Source organism: Lonchura striata, chromosome 4, assembly GCF_050655825.1.
Source record: "Lonchura striata isolate lonStrDom1 chromosome 4, ASM5065582v1, whole genome shotgun sequence".
Classification (NCBI taxonomy): Eukaryota; Metazoa; Chordata; class Aves; order Passeriformes; family Estrildidae; genus Lonchura; species Lonchura striata.
Window position 1 is genome coordinate 46727435 of NC_140706.1, and position 21782 is coordinate 46749216.

The following is a 21782-nucleotide window of genomic DNA, read 5'->3' on the forward strand; positions in this document are numbered from 1 at the left end:
AAGTGTGCAGAAATTGCTTTTTGCATTATCATCTACCCAGCAATTCTGCAACATGGAGTATGTAGTAAAACAGAGAAGTTGGAGTGTGGAAGAGGTTGTGTTCCTTTATGTAGGTGAGCGTTCTCATTCAACACTTACAATGTAAAGCAAAATTCAACATCACAGGAGTTTGTTTCTAATGGTATTGACTCCTTGCATCACCATAACTTGCTCCCTTGGAGAATGGTACCCAGGAGCTGGACATAAGACAATGTGGTGAATGTGAACTCCTTCACTAGGTGATGTATAATAGGGGAAAAAAAAACGTGAAGTCTCTCTCTACCTTACGTAAATTGAGAGGCATGATTCTGTATTTATTCTGGTAGCAGGCAAAGTTTCCATTGGATTGGGGTCCTTTCACCCCTTGGATTTTGTCATCTTTTTCCTTTCTTTTTATGCATTTGTCTGACCATTATACAACCCAAAGTTTGTGTAATGTCATAATCAGGTGGGCTGTTTATTTAATATAGATAATAAATATATGCTTTTGACAGAATATTCTCTAGCTTTGTTGTCGTTAATTATGGGAATTTCACTGGCTCTTTCCTCTAGTGTCTGGGGCAGTTGGGATAATCCAGTTCTGTCTTATCTGTTGCAGGGTGAACCAGGATCCCCAGGAGCTCCAGGAATTGATGGAGAGCAGGTACATTTTGTTTAAATCATAGAGTGAAAAACATGTGGGCAACCATAGATTGTTTTAAGAGATTATTTCCATCGTTCCAAATGGTAACTTTGCTTTCATAATCTAAGTATTATGGTTATAATAATTAATAAAGATCATTATAGTGCTCCTGCATACTTTGTGGTCTAATAGTGTCTGCATTTTACTAGCAAAGATATAACATGCCCATGACTTCTGCTTATTAGGATCAAAGCTAGAATTCTGGTGATGTCTCTAATATTTTACATGACTTACTGAATAAGTCCATATTTTAGGGTCCTAAGGGCTCAAAAGGCGACACAGGTGATCCTGGAATGCCTGGAGAAAAGGGAGGAATCGGACTGCCTGGCCTACCAGTGAGTATTAAAAGTTAATTAATTATTTTAGCAAAATAATGATTTATTTTTTTTCTCTCTTTCATTATCAGAAATTTCCAGCAGTGCTGATAAATTGCAAATGGGACAGAAAGAACTGGGGAGAAAACTCTGAGATTGTTTCTCAGCAAATCTAGGAGGAAGTATAAGATTGACAGAACTTTTTATTCCACTTACAGTGAAAAAAAAAAAATATACCATGTCAGGAAGAAAGAGATTCATTGTCAGGCTGACCAAGGTTGTACCTCTCTTGTAATATATAGGACAGCTTGGGCAAGGAGAAAGGAGCTATGCTTTGAGTGGAAATTTCAGGTGACTTAGACTGAGGAGAGAGAAAAAAATGCATGAATATTTATGGAATGCATTCTTCCTATTTTGTGTGTATATATATCTTTGTATAGATTTATATACATACACATGAAATTTATCAGAAAAAATATAAACAATTTCAAAATTGTATCCATAGTACAATATAATGAATGGGGTTTAAGGAATTGCCATAAATGTCATGTCACAATTGATAGCTATCAATATAAAAGCATATGTTTATATTAGTTAAACATTATTTTTAAAGTACTGCCAGAATTTTTTAAATGGATTTCCTTTATATGTGTGCTGTGTTATTATTTTTTAAAATTATAATTATTTGCCAATAAATATTATAATTTCTAGATTGGTTGCTAATAAGATTAAAGATGCTTATAAATGCTGTTTTGTAATGATTTTTAGGGAGCCAATGGCATGAAAGGCGAAAAAGGCGATGTTGGTTTGCCTGGTGCCCAAGGTCCTTCAGTAAGTCTTAGCAATGTAATACAGAGGTCCAGAAATGGTTCTCCAGCTTCTGATTCTGAGCAATACTTGATATTCATGACTGATCTTTCCTGAGAATAAACAGACTTCTGGTCATAGAGCTAAATACAGTTTAAGAAATTTTAAAGCTATAATTCCTGTTCTGTTCTGACTGTGAACAAATCCTGCTCACTTCAGTCAAAGCCTTCTGGCTCTGTAATGAATCGAAAGATAAATGGGGAAGAAAGGAAAAACCCAAACAAACCATAATTTCTCTCTCAACACCTTATACTCTGGGAATCTCAGACAGTCCAGTGAGAACCAGACTAGACTGACTTCAGATATGTGACCCAGGGTAGTAAGCTAGTTGTATGAGACCAGACATTCTCCAGATTTTTTTTTTTCAAAGCATTGTAAAGGCATTAAAAAACAAAGAAACAACAAAACCAAGCAAGCCCAAAACCCCCAAAGAAATTCCTACATAATACCTTTATGGTGTGGGTGATTTTCATTATCAGAGCACAGTAAAATGAGAGACTTCAGAGCAGAGGTTAGTAACAGAAGCCATAGCTCTGAAAAGCCAAAGAGGCTGCCCTGTGCCATCACAGGACACAGGAGGCACCCCTCACCTCTGAGTTTCTTTCTATGAGAAGAAGATTAGTTTATTATAAATTAATTCACTGATTCATTCATGCTGTTCTGCTTACTTTCACTTGAAGGAAGACTTACAGTTTTCAGGAGATTTCACAGGTGGTGGAGTCTGTCTTACGGTTCAAAGGGCTTCTTGTTGCTGCTCTTGCCACCACTGACGGCTGCTACAGCAGTGCATGAGTCTGGAGACCTGAATTAACATCCCTGCTGCCACTCTGCAGGTTATGGCAGCAACCCATTGGGATTAAATCCAGGAAGAGAGGGAATTTTAAGCTGGATATATCATCAGGAAATTCTTTCCATGGATTTGTTGGGAACATGGAAAGCCAGTGCAGAATATGCGTGCACTAAATGCTGAGCAACCCGATTACCTATTTTAATGACCTCAGAGAATTTTTGGTACAAGTGGGCTAAACGAAATAAAAGGAGAGACAAAGGGCAACTTTGAAATTATGCCAAAGTCCAGCTTGAATTTAGTATATTTTCCAGTCGTCAGTGTTGAGGGGGAATAAAATAACACATCATCACCTTCTAGCTCTGTAGAATAAGTAGTACAAGAGAGAGCTAAAGAGCACATACCATAAAATATTAAAAGTTCAAGTATCCCTTCTCAGTACTGTTTGTTTTATGGGGATTTATTATTTTTCCCCCATAGTGTCTTGAAGTGTATCCTAGACCCTAGGAATAAGAATCTGGAGACAGGCACACTGCCATATGGCACAGGCAGATCTGCACTTTGGGTATCCTGTCTTTCAAATCAAAATAATTCCTAAAGCCTTGTCTAGATGCGTTGTCAGTGTTCACTGTTGCATAGCTATTTTTGTAAGTGCTTGCCAACAAGGGTCAGCCTGACTTCTGGTATTTTTGTGGGAGTTCTTTGCTCTGCATGATTTAATACCATTGTTTTTTATCTGCAGATGATAGGACCACCTGGACCACCAGGGCCACATGGTCCTCCAGGCCCCATGGTAAGCTTGGGAGGAGCAGAGGGGCTAGAAATAGTCTATGCCCTCTTGCCACTTTATTGCCTGATTATTAAAAGTGCTACAAGAATATGTGGCCGTTGAAGAGGGGACCTAATTTGGAACCCTTTTATGCATGTCTTAAAATTCTTAGGAGGTGGAGAAACAATAACAAATGTTATTGTTAATATACTAGTGGTCTGGTTCCTCCTCACAGTCAGGTGCTTACTGTTGCTTCTTTGATAGCTGCATTTCTTTTGAGGGTAAAGAAATACAGGGGTAATTTGTGTCCCTACAAAGCAAAAACTCAAAAAAATTGTGGCGTGCTTTCGTAATGAAGAATGTTACTTTTATTTTCAGGGACCTCATGGACTGCCTGGCCCAAAGGTGTGTTAATATCTGTTGTGAATATATGAGCTCTTTATGTCCGCAAAGTGTCATGCTTTGCTCTTGAATGCATGGAGCTATTTTTTGTCATACCTCATTTTATAAGCATTTCTGATATTTTTAAACCTTAAAGCAGATTTTAATATCAGCAGCTTAAAAGCTTTTTAAATTTTCTGTGATTGTTTCTGAGTAGTATTTCCCCTCAGCATCAGCTGAGTCCATTTTTTTAATGAATATTAGGGATGTGGCACTAAATTATTTGGCTTCCTGTTTATGGGCTAGCTACCACTGCACTTGGAATTACTTTGGAATAGAGAAGCATGTTACAGGCTTGCAAAATTAAGTCAGATAAACTCGTCTTCATTTATGCTTTCTTGTATCTCCTGCTTCTTCCAGTCTCCATGGCCTTTGTTAGGTGGCCAGTTCCTTCACATGTTATAATGGTTCACTATCACTAACTGATGTGCGCATTTTTGTGTTTTCCATACTGGATTAATGCTCAGACATGTCTGCAATACAATTTGAACATTTTCTGTAACATAAATATTCTTTAGGGACTCTCTCAGCCCATCAGAACAGCTCAGGAGAGTGGAAGTGCATTTTGGCAGAGTTGGAGTATTTTAATTCATGCTTTAATTCAGTAGTCACCAGTAAGCTAAAATTCAGCATGACACTGTATTCATTAAGGCCAGTGGTCTTGTCAGGCATGATCATTTAAATCACTGTGTCTCCCTAATCACACCTTTCTCAAAAAGTAAGGAAGAGGAGGAAAGGGTGTTTTTGTTTAGTTTCAGGGATTTATTTTGGGTTCTTAAAGCTGCAAAACAGAAAATCACAGGTTTGACCCCTTATGAGACTGTTACCTTGGCTCAAGAAACCTAAGTCATAAATCATTTTTTGAAATCAAGTATGTTCCATTTTAGCACCAGCCCTGCTTTACCTCAGGCTTTTGGCCTGAGACTCAGGCTTTTGTGGGATTTCTCAGGTCTGTTTCCAAAACTTCAGTGTTTCCAGTGCTACTGCTCTGAAAGTCAAATTGAGTCAAATAGAATAAGAATGAAGAAATGGCTACTTGGAGTGCAAAGCAGGCAGATGATGTCTGGAGTTACTTAAAGGAGCAGACTGGGTTCTACTGAGATTTTTTTTTTTTTTAATATGAATATAATATAAGGTAATATAATACATCAAAGGGAAATCTACCAGTGAGGCAAATGGGGAGCAGCCTGGATGAAATACCCACGTATTTCTGTTTCCCAAAAGAGGCAGGTGTGGTCAATACTCTGACTGAGCAGCCCTCCTGCTGATGCAGTTTTTCATTATGAGAGAATGATTTGTTGGCAACTCTGAGCCCAGTATTATCATCTTAGTGATGTTTAGTGTAATAATCTATGCATAATTTAATAATCATAAAAAGTGCCATTTCTTACATTGTTAAAATTTCTGTGTATGAACACAGAATCTGTGGACCTCCCAAGTAGCTTGGCGTTGTGTAACCTGTACTGCTTCTTTTAACTTGTTACTGTTTGTTGTGTATGCTTAAAGGTTTAAAATATCTTTATGTAAGATTTTGCTGCAAATTCCAGTTTACTGTAAGGAAAAGTATCGTTTCCTTCCAAATGTACTTCTCAGGAGATCACACTCTAGAAACCTACAGGCTTACTTTTATGAATATTTTCTTTCAGTCTGAATTATCTGCATAGAGTGGTTTATGGGATTTGAAGAATTTCCAAAACCTCCTGAAAGTCATGCTTAATTCTAACCATCTAACTATAGTAATAATTATTAGGAAAATATTTTTAAAATCTGCTACCCATAAGTTTCATGTCGGTTTTTTTACACAGATTTTTAATCTCGAGCAGACACCTCCCAAGTACATTTGCCCACTACTAAATCAGTATGTAAATTGCCAGTAAGCTGAGAAGGTTGAGTTTGTTTCAAACTGGAATTTGCAGCTACTTCTGAGTCTGGCTTCTTCTATCCCAGCTTAAATACCCATTATAGCACCAAAAATTTGGCATTTATACTTTTACGTTTAGGGTGAACCAGGGTTAAATGGTCTTAAAGGATTGAAGGGTGAACCAGGTCAAAAGGGTGACAGAGGGCCCCTTGGTCTTCCAGTAAGTAAAAAAACCCAACTATTAAATTTCAGTGCAAATCACAAGCATCTCTTTCTACTCCTTATGAACAATTCTGATTTACTCAATAGCATAGACAGAACATACCATGTTGGAGCAGAGCATCAATCTTGTTTTGTTTTGTTTTGTTTTGTCCCAAATCTGTGCTATCATCCCAAGTAATGTCCTGTAAAACCCAGTCCTATCAGGATATTTTTGTTGTTGTTGTGTGTCAGTTGAGAGTGTTCAGTGTCACAAGGATGTCATCACCCCCATTACATTAGTCATGCTGTTATTCAAGTGTTGTATGGTGTTTCCATTAAAAAAAGGAGTCTTCCCTATCTTCCATCTCCTCAGTTATTATTCCTCTTACTGCACTTCTGCAGTTCAAATTGAGAGGTCTAATTGAGGAAAGCTAAAAATTGGTTTAGGGGATTTAGTTACATTTTTTGGGGTGTTTTTTTGTTTGTTTGTTTGTTTTTCCCTGGATTATTATTTTTGCCTTGCTCTTGATAAAATTCCCATCCAGGGTGTTCGGCATGAATTTTGTCTTTTAAAAGTGAGGAAACTTAAAAATATAGAAACATCAGAGTTCTTAAAATTTAGGTTGATAAAATAGAAAATACTTTATGTGTTTGAAAGCATGCTGAAAAGGCAGCTTTATTTTTTTCCTCAGAAAAATACTTAATTTTTCCTCTTTGGTGTTGTTATGATACGAGAATTGCTCCCAGTGCTGACATTGTTAACAGTAAAATGGAGAAAAAACACTTAGTTGACTCAAAGGAGCACAAAACTCTCTGATTAATATTTTCAAGAATTATGTGCAGGGCCAATGGACAAGGTCAGCCTCAGTGAGAATTTGAATTTATTTTGAGAAAAATAAAACTCATTTTCACACTGGCAATTACATATCACTAGAGAGTGATGCTCTGAAAATTGCTACAAGGTAGAAGAGACTCCAGAACAAAATACCACTCCTAGGTTTTCCAAATTCACACAGACCTTGTCCTGCTCCTGCTTTCTAAAACGTCATTTTCAGGAGCAAAGTCGAAGCGCTTCCAAAAACCGCTTTTTTGTTGAGTTGGCTGGAGATTGGAGTTGGGTTTGGCTAGCTGTTTTAGGAGGGGTGTCCCCGGCAGTGCTGTGCCCCGCGTCCCGGCCGCTGCTCTGTTGTTCGCACGGAGCCCACGAGGGGTCCCCCCGGCCCCGAGGATGCTGATGCTCATCGCTCCCCGCAGCCCCTGCTCGGAGCCGGGAGCCTAGCGGGAAAACAGGAAATGTGATTGTCTCCCGGGCTCTTGGAAATGAATGAGCCCATTGTGGTCAGGATCCAGATTTTGTTGGCTGCGTAATGCAGTATTCTTGCACTTAAATATTTCCTATCGCAGTTAACACACATTTTTCTTCCTTTGTGTATACTGTTCAGTATTGTCGCTGTTTACAAATCAGAAAGCACGCGAGTAATGACAAAGTAAATATTTGTGTATGCAGGCTCAAAAACACCCTAACATCTGGTGTTTGTAGCGCTCCTATAGCCTGACAATATTCTGCTCTAATATACTTGATGTGAGGGCAGGGGTGGGTCAGTGATGTTACACTGAAGTGAGAACAGAATCAGACTCTTGGTGTTTCATGTGAATTTTTAACTAACATGCTGTAGTAATGTGATACCCACTCCAGAACCCTGTCACAGCGTGTACTGTACGTTTGAATTGTGTTTATTCATCAGCACCACTTACTAATCTCACGTTCTTGTCATTCGTGTCGTGCCCATCATCCATGCTTCCACCTAACCACACAGGGAGCATCTGGCTTAGACGGGAAGCCAGGAGCCCGGGTGAGTCCCTTGTCTTTCTGTGTCCCCCTTGGTGACTGAGTCCGTGTGCCCCCCCAAGCCGTGCCAGCCAAGCTCACTCACTGCACACAGGAAGGAAGGCCAAATGCTGCGGGCATTTTCCCAGCTGCGTAAGAGGGGGCTTCAGGCAGGTTCCTAGGGCAATATGTGTGGGAAAGAGAATTAAATTCTCTGTAGAAGGAGCTCTGAATCTTAAAAAGACAGCTTAGTTTTGATTTATGGTTGGACAAAAAAAATCTGCCTTGGTTGGGTTGCTAGTTTTCCTGAGTAAGGTTAGGGATTTAGCTTACAGGAGAACATAGCTGTTCAGTGCTAATATGGAATCAGTGAAGGAGATGCAGATGTGCTGGGGTCCATCTACACATGTTGTTACATTGCACATCATAGATGTTAAATCTTTGCTTTCTTGAATGATAAAGAAGTCTATGCAGTGAAAGAGTTATATCTTGGAAGTAAGATTCTAATTGATTCTTGCAATAGGTAAGTCCATCTTACAAGTGGACATTTCAATGTAAAGAATAAGCAGTTTTCTTTTTTTGATCCTTCTGTCATCTTCCAATCCAAGTTTAAGATCTTTGTAAATCTGATTGCTTCCATGGATGTAGTGAACACCAAACAGAAAAAAGACAGTCTGCCTTGTAACAGGAGAGGTTATAGGTGGAGTTTTGAAAGCCAAATAGGTTGCATCACAATTAAATCCAAATTTTCAACCAGTGAAGACTGATTCCATGTTAGTTCTTGTGTACAAGACAGCTATTAAAACAAAAGAGTTGTAAGAACAAGCCCTCTCTCTTACCCTATTTGTTCCTTTTTGTAGGGCATAGATGGCCCAGTTGGTCCCCATGGCCCTGCAGGTCCCAAAGGAGAGAGAGTAAGTATGTGTACCATGTGCTTCTCCCTAGAAAGTGACTGCCACAGTGGAAAAATGGGATATGTGGGCTCATACTGTGCCTACATGTTACAGAACAGTATCTCTCACCTGCAGAGGAGCAGCCCAGAACTGTATATGTGTTCTCCTTACACACACATTTATCTGTTTGAGATTGACATTGTAACTCATTAACTCCAGGGGAGCTGGTATTTTGAAATGAGTAATCAGTAAGAAATTGACTGGACTTTCTAGTGCCACAAAGAGAACATGATTTTCATTGGTTTCATTATGTTGTGCAAATTGAGAACAAGCTGGTACAAAAGAAGATAGTGTGATCTGATACTTTAAGAATGCAATGGCAAAAAAAAAAATTAAGTATTTCTCTCCTATATTCACTTAAATGTTTTTATCCAGGAAAAATATCTCCAGCCTCTGTAAAACTTTATTTTTTTTTTTCTTAAGCTTAGAAGACAGGAGCCCTGCTATTTAATTTTGAAATATTAACAGTAAATTTTGTTCAGTGGAAATAGGATAGGAACTCTAATCTTTCACTATAAGCCTGTCACCTTTAGCAATACAACCATCAACTTTTACAACAAACCAGAAGATGATACCCTAAAACCTCTGAAGAGCTACTGGTCCAGAACTTTGTCTCTTTGACTTCCTCACTTTAACAGAACAACTGTGCTAAAACAACTTCAGACTAGCTCTAAAAAGGAGGACACAGCCACATGGCAGAGGTCCAATAAGCTTCATCTGAGAAAGGTAAAATTTATTTTTACAGAGGTGTGTATTGGGGGATAAATACAAGACATGCAGTACAGTCCAAATTAAACTGCAGCAGGCTGCAGTTACCACTCAGGCTAGTTAAGTGCCTGAAGGACTTGAGTGTTTTTTGTTTTTCTAGGGATTACTTATTCAATTCTTTTTTTTTTTACTTCAGTTAGGACAAAATATATCTTCTGTCAACTCCATGAAAAGATAGTTTAACATCCTCTAATATTAAAAGATAGTTGTGCATCCCCTAATAAATACACATGCAGAAGTATATAAGAATACCATACATTTTATTCTTGCATTATGACCTTTTATATTGAAGGACATGCATGTGACCTACCAGTTGAAATGTCTTTGACAATGAAATATAATATAAACTCTTCCTTTCATCTGTGTAAGACAGCTACTAATGTTTTTTTCTTGTGAGGGTATTCAAGGTCGTAAGAAGGCACACAACTGGATTTGGAATAAGCCCTGCTGTAGCTCTTGAAAAGCAGTGGCTACAAAGGGGATGGGAATTGCTGTGATGTAAATCAGTAATTGCATGAGCACAGAAGAAGAACTTCACAAAAATAGAGAGACCAAGGTGTGCAGAAAAATTCTACACACCCACCATTTTCTGTGGGGCTAAATGAATGGGAGGAAGTTCACAAGACAGATGGAAGGCTTTTTCCCAAGCAGGCAGCCAGCAGGATTGTTGCTTAAATTGTTCATTTAATTATTCAATACCATTTGAGAGGAGAAGTTGTTTGTAGCATAGTTATGTAACAGGTGCACAGTGTTGATACATGTCTCATTATTTAAATAACAAATCATGTATTTTTAATGCTGTTTTACAACTTGCATTTGCAACTGTTGAACTTGTTTACATGAAAGCAGGAGGGGAAATATTTTTGTCTGCAGATTTCAGGATTTACTTTTTAATTAAAAACAATGCACAGGGCCAGTGTTCATGGGTAGGATCCCGTTTTGTCTGTATTGAGAAGAAAAACCTTGGGCCAGTATAAATCTAGGAGGGCATTAGGGCTGTATAACAGAATAATCATGAATTCATTGTTGCACAGGCTGCATTTGAGGTGATGCTCAATTACTCCTCTGAGGTAGACTGTTGTGCAAATTAGGGTGGGCTGTTGATTTTCAGTTAACTACTAAAATAGAAAATGTCAGATCGTCTTTATACGAAGTCTGTTTAGACGATGACAAGGTAGAATAAGAAAATCACGACACTATAACATGGTTTTATGGGTTTTTTCATAGAAATTTTAAAAGTAATTAATAATGTAAATTAATATAATTTATGACAATTGCATCTATTAGTTCTTACTAATTTTCAGCTATTGGAATTACATATTGCCAGGTGCTTAGAGAGATTTTACTGAGACTATCTTTATTAAATAAAGGAGTAGGTCATAATAGGCCTCTGAATCTGACTGTGTGCTTATTATTTTCACTTACATACTGTCTACAGTGAAAGGAAAGTAGAGAACACTGGAAAACAGTCATCTTCAGCTACTACTGATGAAAGGGGACATGTAAGCCTGAAGGGTGATGACAGGCATAATGTATATCCAGCTTCTTGACCAGCTAAAGGAATCTGAGAGCTGGAAATAAACAGTTTCTTTTAATTTTTTTTTAATTGATAACAAGGACCTGGTTTGATTTTAGCTTTAATATGTATAGCCTGTGCAGCACTGTCATCATTACACACAGTTAGTACTAGTAGGTAAAGTGCATTCTCTTTAATTTGGTTAAAATATTTCTCTACCATGACAATGTTATGAAATCTCCCTGTCTATCCTAATGGAGACACAGATTATTCTGCTTTATTCATGCAAATTGTAACTCATATTTGTCCACGATTCAGGAGACTGAAGTGAAATAGGAGGCAAAAACATAGGTTATGGTTTCTGTTTTTTGGACACTGATGGATTGTCTCACAAAAAAAATTTAAAACAAAATCTTGAAGTTTGCCGAATCTGCTACCCTGAAGGAAATTGTGAAGGTTGAGGACAGTATGCTCATGACAGTCCATTAATCTCATATAATCCATGAACATTCAGAACCTCATCTGATATTCCAAGCATGTTTCAGCATGTGCTTTGTAGTGGAGGCAAAAAATTCTGAGATACAGTTCTCCAAATATATTCTTACATAACAGATGTGATTATTTCCTAGACTGATACATTCAGTATTTTTATGTCTACCATATGTTAAGCAGTGTTATAAGCCTATCTTGAGAGGACTTTGTACAGTCATCTTGCTGTTGAAGATTAAAGAAAAAAAAAGATGCTTAACTGACCTTGGAATATTTCAAGTACTGGTCAAAGAGTTTTTTAGCTCTTACCTACATAGGTCAGCACATTAGTTTCTTCTTAGCAGAAAGCTTGAAAGCTGCAAGGGATTTATTGTTTTTAAAATCAGCTGAACCTCCTATTGTCCTGCCAGGGACAATAGGAGCCTAAATGCTGCTCAGAATTACTCAGAAATTAGAAACAGAATCCAGAAAGACCTGACACTGCGCATCTCATTACCTCTAGACTAAAGGAAGTGCACATCTTAGTAATATTAAGTATTTAAAGTATTAATATCTGTTTTAAATACTTAATATTAAGTAATATTAAGTATTTAAAACAGATCAAATGTCAGTTTCTTTGACAAACTCCTTATTGCTGGGATTATTCAACCACAAGTTAAGGTCCCATTTTTTCTGCTGCCTGCCTTTTTAGTATAATTCAGTCAATGAAATTTAGACATAGCAGCCCATTTTAACACACCAGAGAATTCTCTCATGAGCATAAGTACAGCAAATGCTAGGATGAAACACAGCACCTGTGCACACCAAGAGCCTTGCAGGAAGCCCTGTGTTAGGGCGTGTTCAGCAAAGGGGGTGATGAAGGGATCCAAGTCACCCTGCATAACAAATCCAGAGCAGGAGCTTTCAAAACTGGAGCTGATCGGGACTTTTTTTCTTCTTTTATTTCATCAACACTTTGAGCCATTTAGTTCTCACCAGAGATAAATGCTTTTCTGGTGGATTTAATTCAGAAGAAAGAACAGTCTGAAACAAGACTGCTTTCCACACTTCTTCCCAGCCCTGACTTCCTACCAAGCTGACAGGGACCTGTGCTTGCAGTTACACAGGCTAGTCCTGGCTGGCTTGGCAAGCTTAACTTCATATCAATCGTGGTGAAGAACAATTAGAGGGCAAAGGTGATTATTACTGTCAGCCTGAAATTCCATTCGTCACCTTGAAATTCCGTTCTGTTTGGAAAAGTTTACCCTGTGTTAAGCTTGCAAAATTACTTTGGCAGCACCCCTCTGGAAACTGGTAATTTTCCCAGGAATTTTAGTGCAGAGTGAGATCAGACTTCTGGAGTAATCTCTGTACTTGTTTGTCTTGCATATTATTACAGTTGTTTTGATTTTGATAAACCAGAGTATTTATATCACTTACCTAGAATCCAATAGAGGATTTAGCAACACAGCACAATGCATTGGATAATCTTCACAATGTCACTGTTAATAGCATTGCCTACTTAAATCAAGATTTGACTGACACATTATTTTTGCCTGTCACTGTGTTGCATCTCAGCTGCTATGTGTATATACAGCTTGATGCTGTATATCCTCAGTTTTCATTACAACTTCGTATTTTTGCTGAGAGAAACATTAAGCTGTCAAAAGCTTAAACTTGACACTAGTGCGTGTTCAGTTGAAACATATTTTCAGTTACTAACGTATTTAGAAATGAATGTGATATCATATGCCTAAAAAGTCATTCTTCCTAGAAAGAATGCTAATACACACCTTCTCTTTCTCCCTTAAACATTTAATAAAAATAAATTAGCTTGGATATTTTTCATTCAAAATACTTAGGAATGCATAAACTTTAACCTAAAGCACTTGGTAGAGATAATTTCTAAGATAGCCAATGTTTTTGTTTGCTTGTTCTGTAATCTTTTCTTAGGGTGAGAAGGGAACTGTAGGTGACCCTGGGCCCAGAGGACCATATGGCTTGCCTGTAAGTTGCACAGAGTTTGTACATACTGCACTTTTCATCCCTCCCTGATTAAACTTTGTGTGCTTTTTGACTGATTTTCACCTAGCAGTAGAATTAGTTGGAAAAGGCAGAGATTGCTAATAAACCCTGACAGTGCAAGGTCAGTGTTCTGTATCACACTCTTGGGTTTCTACCCATGCACATAAAAAACAGACCTGCCATGATCCAGCAAGGGAGAGGAGATGCCGAATGCCGGTGCTCCCTGTTCAGCAGCCTTTGGCCATCAGCTGCCTGGGGACCATGTGAGAGTGCCAGGAGTTCAGGAGGAACTGTGGAAAGCTGTGAATTTCTTAATGTCATTGCCATTATGTTTTTGTTTTGTTTGTTGCTTCAGAGATCTGTTTTGTTTTTGTTTCTGTGCTGTCTACTCAGAAGTTACGTGAGAATTCCATTGTTGCTCATTTATAGGTGAAATTATTTGTTTTAAATCAATAATTTTAATTAAGCTATCCATTTCTAAAATATGAGGGATAACTTCCTTTGGTCTTACAATGATATCCCCAATAAAATCAGTTGACTTTCCCTGTTTACACTGCTAATGACTGGGTCAGGTGTGTACATGTACACAATTCTGTTCTGTACTTTGACGCAAGGAAAGTCATGTAAATGTGCTTGGCCAGGCACAACCAGCCTTTCCAGGAGACTTTTAGTGTTTCCATACCCTCTCCAGTCTAATCCATTTGATTAATTAATTTAAACTGGAATACAGACCTGTGGTTTAATTGGATCCATTTAATTGGATCAGGAGTCAGTGGCTGGAGACAGTTTTCAAGCTCTGTGGAGTGTTAAATTAGCTTGAGGGTCACCTTTGTGGGTTTTTTTTTTTTATCCTATTTATGTTTCCCATTCCTGCAAACTAGAAATAAAATTTTATAGGTTTATGGCTTTTTTTTTTTGCATTTTTAGCTTGCTCCTGGAATCTGCCTGCAAACAAAATTTTAGAGTCAAGCAAAATTTTGCAGCCAGGTTATCAGTTCCTGGAAATGTTAAACATGGGCAGCAGTGTCCTTGTCTGTGGGAAGCTAATGCAGTTCCTGTGGTTCTTTGGCAGGGCAAAGACGGCGAGCCTGGCCTTGATGTAAGTAATGTGTGTGACCAGGGCGCTCTCAGGGGTCGGTAAGAGTCTGCTAAGGAATCCCTTATGAGCACAAGCCCTTTGCTGCCCTTTAGTGTGCGTGCAGGTCCTGCAGAGAGTGTGCTGAATGCTGCCTTTGCACTTTCTCTGTGGTAAAGAGGACAAAGATTGTGTAATGTACAGCCCTTATCGACAGACACCACCAGATAGTAGTGCTTAGCAATACAAGTACTTGGTCCTTCGGTGAAAAAGCTGAAAAAATCCTTGCTATAAAACTTTGTAGAAGAACAGGGGGTCACTTAGCACTTAGTTAACTAAATTTATTCTAATTAAAGAGAATCATTCCGTAGCCTGTAAGGGATGTGTTTCAAAACATAGGCTCTTTCTTTGGCATGCTAAAAAGACTTACTGCAAGTCCTTTTCTGTCGTCCTACTCTGAAATCCCTAACTTGGAGGAGTCTTTTTAGGAATGCACATATGCTCTGTAGCATGGATGATTGCTAGTTTGAGTGGTATGATTTCTTTCTGTAGTTGCCAAAATGTCTCTACCAACCTCTACCAACTCGTCTTGCATGCTCTTGTGTCCGTGCATGTGTCCACACATAATATATGTACAGAGCATGTAGTGAAATCATCTTTTTAGGTTTTCCAGGAGTATTTGAAAATTTAATCTGCATGTTAGTAAAAGTCAACCTATCTTTGTCCGCTTTGTTTTTATAGGGTTTCCCTGGTCCTCGAGGAGAAAAGGGTGATATAGGAGAAAAGGGAGAAAAGGTGACCACAGTGTTCATAAGTGTTGTTTGATTCCTTAACTAATCAGTTCTGCTGTCCTTACACTATAAATTGTCCCATTAAAACTTACCTTTGTCTTTACTGTGTGCCAAAAGGCAAGTCACAGGTATCCACTAGAGCAAAATCATGAAAAACCACAAATTTGTATGTGTATGTACAGGACTAGAAATACCAGCATGTCCAAAAGCACAGCATTTTTTTTAAGGCTAATTTTCTCCAATCCATCCTGCACTTTTTAAAATCCTGAAATATTTAATGCAGACATTAGTTATTGTGGTAGTGATTTTATACTGAAGAGCCCAGCTCTGTTCCCTGGCAGTATTTGCACACTAGTGGTTGATCCTGGTGTAGCATGCACGTACATGCTACCTGTTCCACACCAAGTGTCTAAGACAAGAACTGTTTGAATTTTTACTTTTGGTAATGTTTTATTTGCAGTTAAGGACTTTGTGATACTCGTGGATTTAAATTGAATCATACATTCTACCATTCTGGTAAACCAACTGGACAGTGAAGTTAACAGAAACAGTCTGACTTCATATTCAGTGTCCAGACACAGTGACTGTTTAGTAAAAAGCAATGAAGGATGTGTCTGTAGAGAAACTTCATGAGCAAATCTCTTCTATTTCTATCCAACACAAAGCCCAGCTGCTAAAATCGCTGAATTAAAACTCACACCAAGCCACTTCATGTAAAAGTCCATACATGCAGCAGATGATTTTTCCAGCTCAGACCAATGTTTTTGTCATGCTGACATATGCAGGGTTAGGCTGGATTAATTGCTCATTATGGTGTCCTAAACAAGAAGCAGGGCTAAAAAGTCACCATGAGTGTTAGAGTTCATCTCCATTTCTTTATCTGGTTAGGCAAAACACTTCCCAAGAATGCATTGAAAAGGGTATTATGAAATTCATCCTTCCCTTTTGCCCCTCGGTATATTACTTGGTATATTTTGAGCTCAGAGGTCACTGGTAAGGTGCTGATTTTGCAGAACAGTTGTTTAGGCAGGTGCTCCATGAATATTATAAAGGCAGTGTTTGACCTGGCAGAGTAATCACAATGACTGGTGAGCCCTTGCTTGCTCTCAGAGTGCAGGTCAGCCACCAGTGAACAGCTTTTCTCCTTGAGAGCAGCTGTCAGTCTAAAGGTGTAGCTGATAACTGCCAGCTCGGAGATGTGATGGTTAAAATGCTCTTTGTGCTAAGTGGGAGTTACAGCAAGTGCCAAATTGAATGAGCTCAACAGTGTGTTCTCACCCTGGGATACATTCAAAGAGTTGTGTCCAGAAGATAAAAATAAGTAATTATGTCTCCCTAACCAGTTCCAATGAGGTTGCTTGAATACTGCAGGTGGTCTTCTGAGCCTCACAGTTCAAGAAAAAAAAAAAATAGGAAAAAAAGAAATTTACCAAGCTGGCAGGGGTCTGGGGCAAACACAACCAGGAGCAGAGGGTGGAGGAGGTGGACTGGCTTAGTCTGACAATGGGATGGCCAAACTACGCAAAAGGGGAGATAAAAAGATGGTAGAGCAAAACTCTCTGGGTAATGGCAAATGGGGCAATGCCTGACCATAAGGTGCTCCTGAAAAGTTCAGAGGAATTGTTCACAAGGAGGCCAGCACAGCACTGGGACAGTGAGTCCAGAAAAGGGGCTGAACCCTGCCCAAGGAGCACTGCAGAACCTGGTCTGGTCTGAGCTGACCTGGGATCATCCTTTTCACGATGGGAATCTTAGGCAACCTCCAGAACTCCCTTTCAGCCAGACTTTGAGTCTGTGTTTCCATGTACAGTTAGAGCAGATATGCAGAAAAATTTCAGCCACCAGAGCTCCAGAAGATTTCTGGAAGAAAAGATGGAAAGCTGGTAAAAGTTTTACTTATACAAATATTATATAAAAATGGGACAGATGAGATTCAGCACTCAGGATGTAAAAATGTTTTTATGTTCCAGAGTCCAGCATGTTGCTTTTGGATATTAGACTGTGATTGCCAGGGACTGACTAGATAAGTCAAACATGGGATTTCCAGTTGCAAGGGAGTGAGGGAATTTTATGTGGGAATGGTGTGTGGCATGGCTCCACCCTTTTCGGAGTTCCATTGTGATTTAGGTTGCCTGTGGATACTTGTTCTCTTGAGCCTGCAGGACACATCTCCTAGGAACTCTGATCCTTTATCCCCCTAAAAATTCATGAAAAGGCAAACACTGTTTACTGAGGAGAATGCATGGGATAAAGTAGTTAGCAAGTCTGATACATGTTTCAAAAAACACTTTTGTGTGGGCTTTCAGAAAGGATTGACAGGAAGTCTGTAGGGCAGAAATGGAGATTGAATACCTGCATTAAAAATTCCCATAGTATTTAAATAAAACTAGGAGGCAAAGGAAGGCCTTTGCCAGTGAAAGGTCAGGGAAGATATAGCTGAGACCTCTGAGGAAGACACTTCCATTGCACAGTTTTTCCCATAAATCCAGGAATATTTCTATCATGCAAAAAAATTTACTTCACCAAAATTACTTTAGCTGCTTCAATAGTTTATTTTCCAAATAGAAAGCTGACTCTCAAAAGATACAAAGTAATGCAATTAATCCAAGTTCTCATTATAACAAGTCTTCTGTATTCTCGTGGTTTTCCTTACGTAAATTACTAATTGTCTGTGACCAAACTGGTGTAACAGCACCCATTTCAACAGATAAACCATTTTTGTAATAACAGATAAACAAGTTGACCATCAAGCTTATGATTTCTTGGTTTTTAAATATTTCTACAGTATTGGCTATTGGTCTGACATCACACAAATACTCTGCATTGATGAAAATCTGTGCATGTGAGGATTGTAGATTGTTCCAACCATAGTAGTGTTGCAGAAGTTTTTATTTCTCTAGGTACTGAGGAAGGACAGAAAGGATTTTTTTTTTTTTTTAATCCTCATCACATGTAGAATCCCCATAACTCCTATGGATTTTTATAGTTCAGGATAAGGAGTAAAGATCAAAGATTAAAAAGAAGGAACTCAGTCTGTGGAAAAAGTAGTAAAGTACCCAGGAAATTCAGACTTTTTTTTCTGCACAGGTGACTGCTGCATTGGTTTGAGTAAAATCATAGATCTGCCTGCAAAACTGGAAGTTGAAAATACTTACCTACTGGCTTGTAAAACAAGAAGTTAAAGAAACAAACAGTCCAAAAATTTTAAAAATAGTCAGAAACCAAGCTGTACTCTTTGTGTTCAGAATCCTTTTTGGACTATGCCCATGCTTTGTGCTTGCATACATTCATTGCAAATATATTGGTGCTACATTGAGCACAAATAGCATAGAGCAATGAGCTCTGCTACATTGTCATCTTTGTAGGTTTGAGATGGAAATGTAGTCAATTTATGGTTCTTATCTTGTGAGAATTTTTTTACATCACAATCTTATCATTTGGTAAGGATCTTATCAGTATCATCTGGTAATGTTTGAATTGCTGTTTTCCCAAATATTATCCTGTGACCTTTTGGCACACAGAAAAGATAAACAAGTAACTTTGCTTTTATCATGACTTGGATGCAGTATGTTTTGTTCATGGAACATTTTGTTTTATTTGAATGTGTCAAGTATCCTGTTATATTAAATAACTAATGTGCTTTCCTTCCTTTTTAAAATATTACTTATATAAACTTTTTTAAGTATAAAAATTATTTTTCTCTATTGTTAATGGATTAAGCCTTTTTGTACTGGTGTTGAACAAGTTAAATGTCTGTTTAATATGCTTCACCAAAATCTGTCTGTCTTTCCAAAGGGGCATTCCTTCCTTCTCCTTCTACCCACATTCCTTAGAATTCCTCTGTCTTTTTTACCCTTTTCCTCACAAATTAAATCCTCCCAATAGCCACAACCTCACTTGCTGGTTCTCCAATGTTTTACTAATTTTCCTATGACCATTTCTTTGTGATATCCTGATTTACTCATCCTTCCTATCCCATTTTTTACAATCCTAGTCCAATTTGTTATTTTTTTTAAGTGATCCCTTTTTGATTTTTGTGAAATTGAGAGCAACCTGAAACTCATTTACCATTGTGATCAACTGGTGTGAAATCAATTATAAATGAACTCTCTAAACCTCTTATACTGCTTGAAGGTGAGGTCATCTTTGCAGGTAGCTTTCTTGAGGGGAATCAACTCATTTCCATGACAATGAAAGCATTGGAATTTTCACATTTGAAAAGAAAACTCAGTTTGAAATCAAAGGACTGAAAGCAAATAGATTAAACATTGCCTGCAGCAGACAGAATATTTGAATGTTGAAATACATAAATAATCTAATTATCACTTCTGATTACTTTATGAAACAAAGACAATATGAAATTGTTGGAAGTGTCATAGCACCTCTCCATCAAGCAGTTGGAGTGTTTTGATTCCTGTAACAGGGTTTGAAATGATTGTGTTGTGTTTGGAGTGACAGCAGTGCACCCTCAGTGATGTCTGTGGGTTTCTATGGATACCACAGAGAACAGGATTTGTTCCAAACTCTTACCAGAGTGCAGAGGGTCAGTTAGTAAAGGATGCTCCTAGCCAGGTTCACCCTTGATGTGACACCCTGGAAGCTGATGGAATTGAGTCATTCATCCCTGTTAAGCATCTGTGCCACAGATCTTTTATCAAAAGACTCTGCTGATGGATTCTGGTCTCCCAAAGTTACTTCTGACTAGTGGCAAATCCTCTGGAAAGATGACAAGTTCAGCATAGTGAGCATGTACCCTTCAGTGCTATCACTTACCAAAATAGGAGACTTTTTTTTTGGACTGCAGATTGGGGGGGGTTGCAGATTTGCCTCTGTCTCAAGAAATCAGTGATTTCAAGCCCTCTTCTAGGTTTCAAAACATTCATAATACTGATACGAAATACCAACACAAACTAATAGAGACTGCTTGCAGTTCTTGCTTGTGATCATATAATTTATTTTTCCACATAATGCACCATCCAAACCAGAACACAGTGGTAAGTGTCCTTTCAGCTCTCCATTGGCTTAAAAAGAAAAACCCAAACTTTAAACCCAATCTTTCTTTATTTTTTTTTTTCAAAAGAATGAAACTTGTTTTATCCAAACCGTTATATCCACAGGGGGAAAAGGGAAAGAAAGGCAAAAAAGGGCCTAAAGGGGAGAAAGGAGAACAGGGTGCTCCTGGATTAGATGCACCTTGCCCATTGGTATGTCTTACTTGTGTATTGAAAGATCAGTCATCTTGCTGTAAACTGATGGAATAAGAAATGAGGGGAGAGGAACAAGCACCAGCTACTGTGTAACCCATTGCCCTTTGTTAACACAGCTTCATCTCAAGTGCAAATTCTGGAGCAGACTTTGTAAACCTCCTAATTGGGGTTAAAGTACCAGACTTAAGAACTTTGGGCTAAGTTTGTAAGGTTTTGATAGTGGGTTTTTTGATTTATTTTTTTTTCTGCAAAATACATTGAAAAGGAACCAAATTTAGATGTGCCAGAATCAGTGCCCCACAGGTTTAAATCATAAGCAGTCAGCTTGTTCCTCTTGCCTCTCTGTTGTTTTTTGTTCACTCCATTTAAGTCAATACTGAAGGCATTTCCTTGACAGTAACATTGTAAGTTAATCTTTACAAACAGGGATTCCGTGGAGTTAAGGGGGAAAAAGGGGAGCCAGGCCAGCCTGGCCTGGATGGGCTGGATGCCCCTTGCCAATTGGTACAGTATTTCTCTTTCCTACCAACCCTGCATGCAGTTCCTTTGTTTGTAGTCAGCCATTCTCAATGTAAAGTAATGTTTTTCTGAGCTGACTTTACATATTTCACGTAACATGTGCATGTGCATGAACAAACCAGCTGCTTCAAGTGATCATAACCACCATGAGAGAACACACGTTTTTGTTGACACCTTAAGCCTAACTCTCAGCAATTTGCTCCCACATCACCTGGTAATTGATAAGTTTGTGTCCTTCCTCCATTTTCCCTGAGAATCATTGGTTTGTTACTTTCCTCACAAAATACCCATTGCCTCACTCACCCTGAACACAAGTTGTAGAAATCCAGCACAATGTTCACCCCTAATCAAGTCTGATGATTTCTGTCTGGCTCAGTTCCACAGCCTGGCCTGTCCTACTGTAGCTACTCTGCACCCTGGTCTTCCTTCCAAATCCATGACATCTTAGGGGCACGTTTTCACAGTTTGGCCAAAATGAGAGTCACAAACAGAAGGATGTAAATACTGTTTCTAAAAATCAAGGTTTCCAGTAAGCCAAGCTGGAGCTTGGCTTTCAGACCATCCATAAGTAATATTTGTGCTGTCTGGCCTGTTCATCAGAGTATTCAAACACGTGTGGAAATAAAAAGCTTACCTGATGTTTGTAAGAATATAACAGTCTGCAGCCCAAA

The 21782-nt window shown here is 38.5% G+C and overlaps 1 protein-coding gene across 17 annotated transcripts in view; it reads left to right on the forward strand.

Annotated features, from left to right (window-relative positions):
• The window catches only part of COL25A1 (collagen type XXV alpha 1 chain), a 291232-nt gene that overhangs the window by 266265 nt on the left and 3185 nt on the right, over positions 1-21782 (forward strand). For 5 of the 17 annotated variants that reach the window (XM_085578982.1, XM_085578989.1, XM_085578983.1 and 2 more), the window contains 12 exons: positions 638-682; positions 976-1056; positions 1804-1866; positions 3432-3482; positions 3837-3863; positions 5900-5980; positions 7779-7814; positions 8650-8703; positions 13448-13501; positions 14592-14618; positions 15336-15389; positions 21019-21326. In XM_085578982.1, coding sequence (XP_085435108.1) covers positions 638-682; positions 976-1056; positions 1804-1866; positions 3432-3482; positions 3837-3863; positions 5900-5980; positions 7779-7814; positions 8650-8703; positions 13448-13501; positions 14592-14618; positions 15336-15389; positions 21019-21183 — 738 coding nt within the window. In that variant the 3' untranslated portion in view covers positions 21184-21326. Of the gene's footprint in view, positions 1-637; positions 683-975; positions 1057-1803; positions 1867-3431; positions 3483-3836; positions 3864-5899; positions 5981-7778; positions 7815-8649; positions 8704-13447; positions 13502-14591; positions 14619-15335; positions 15390-20502; positions 20590-21018; positions 21327-21782 lie in introns of those variants that run through there. The other 12 variants (XM_085578980.1, XM_085578986.1, XM_085578981.1 and 9 more) reach the window with 9 other exon arrangements.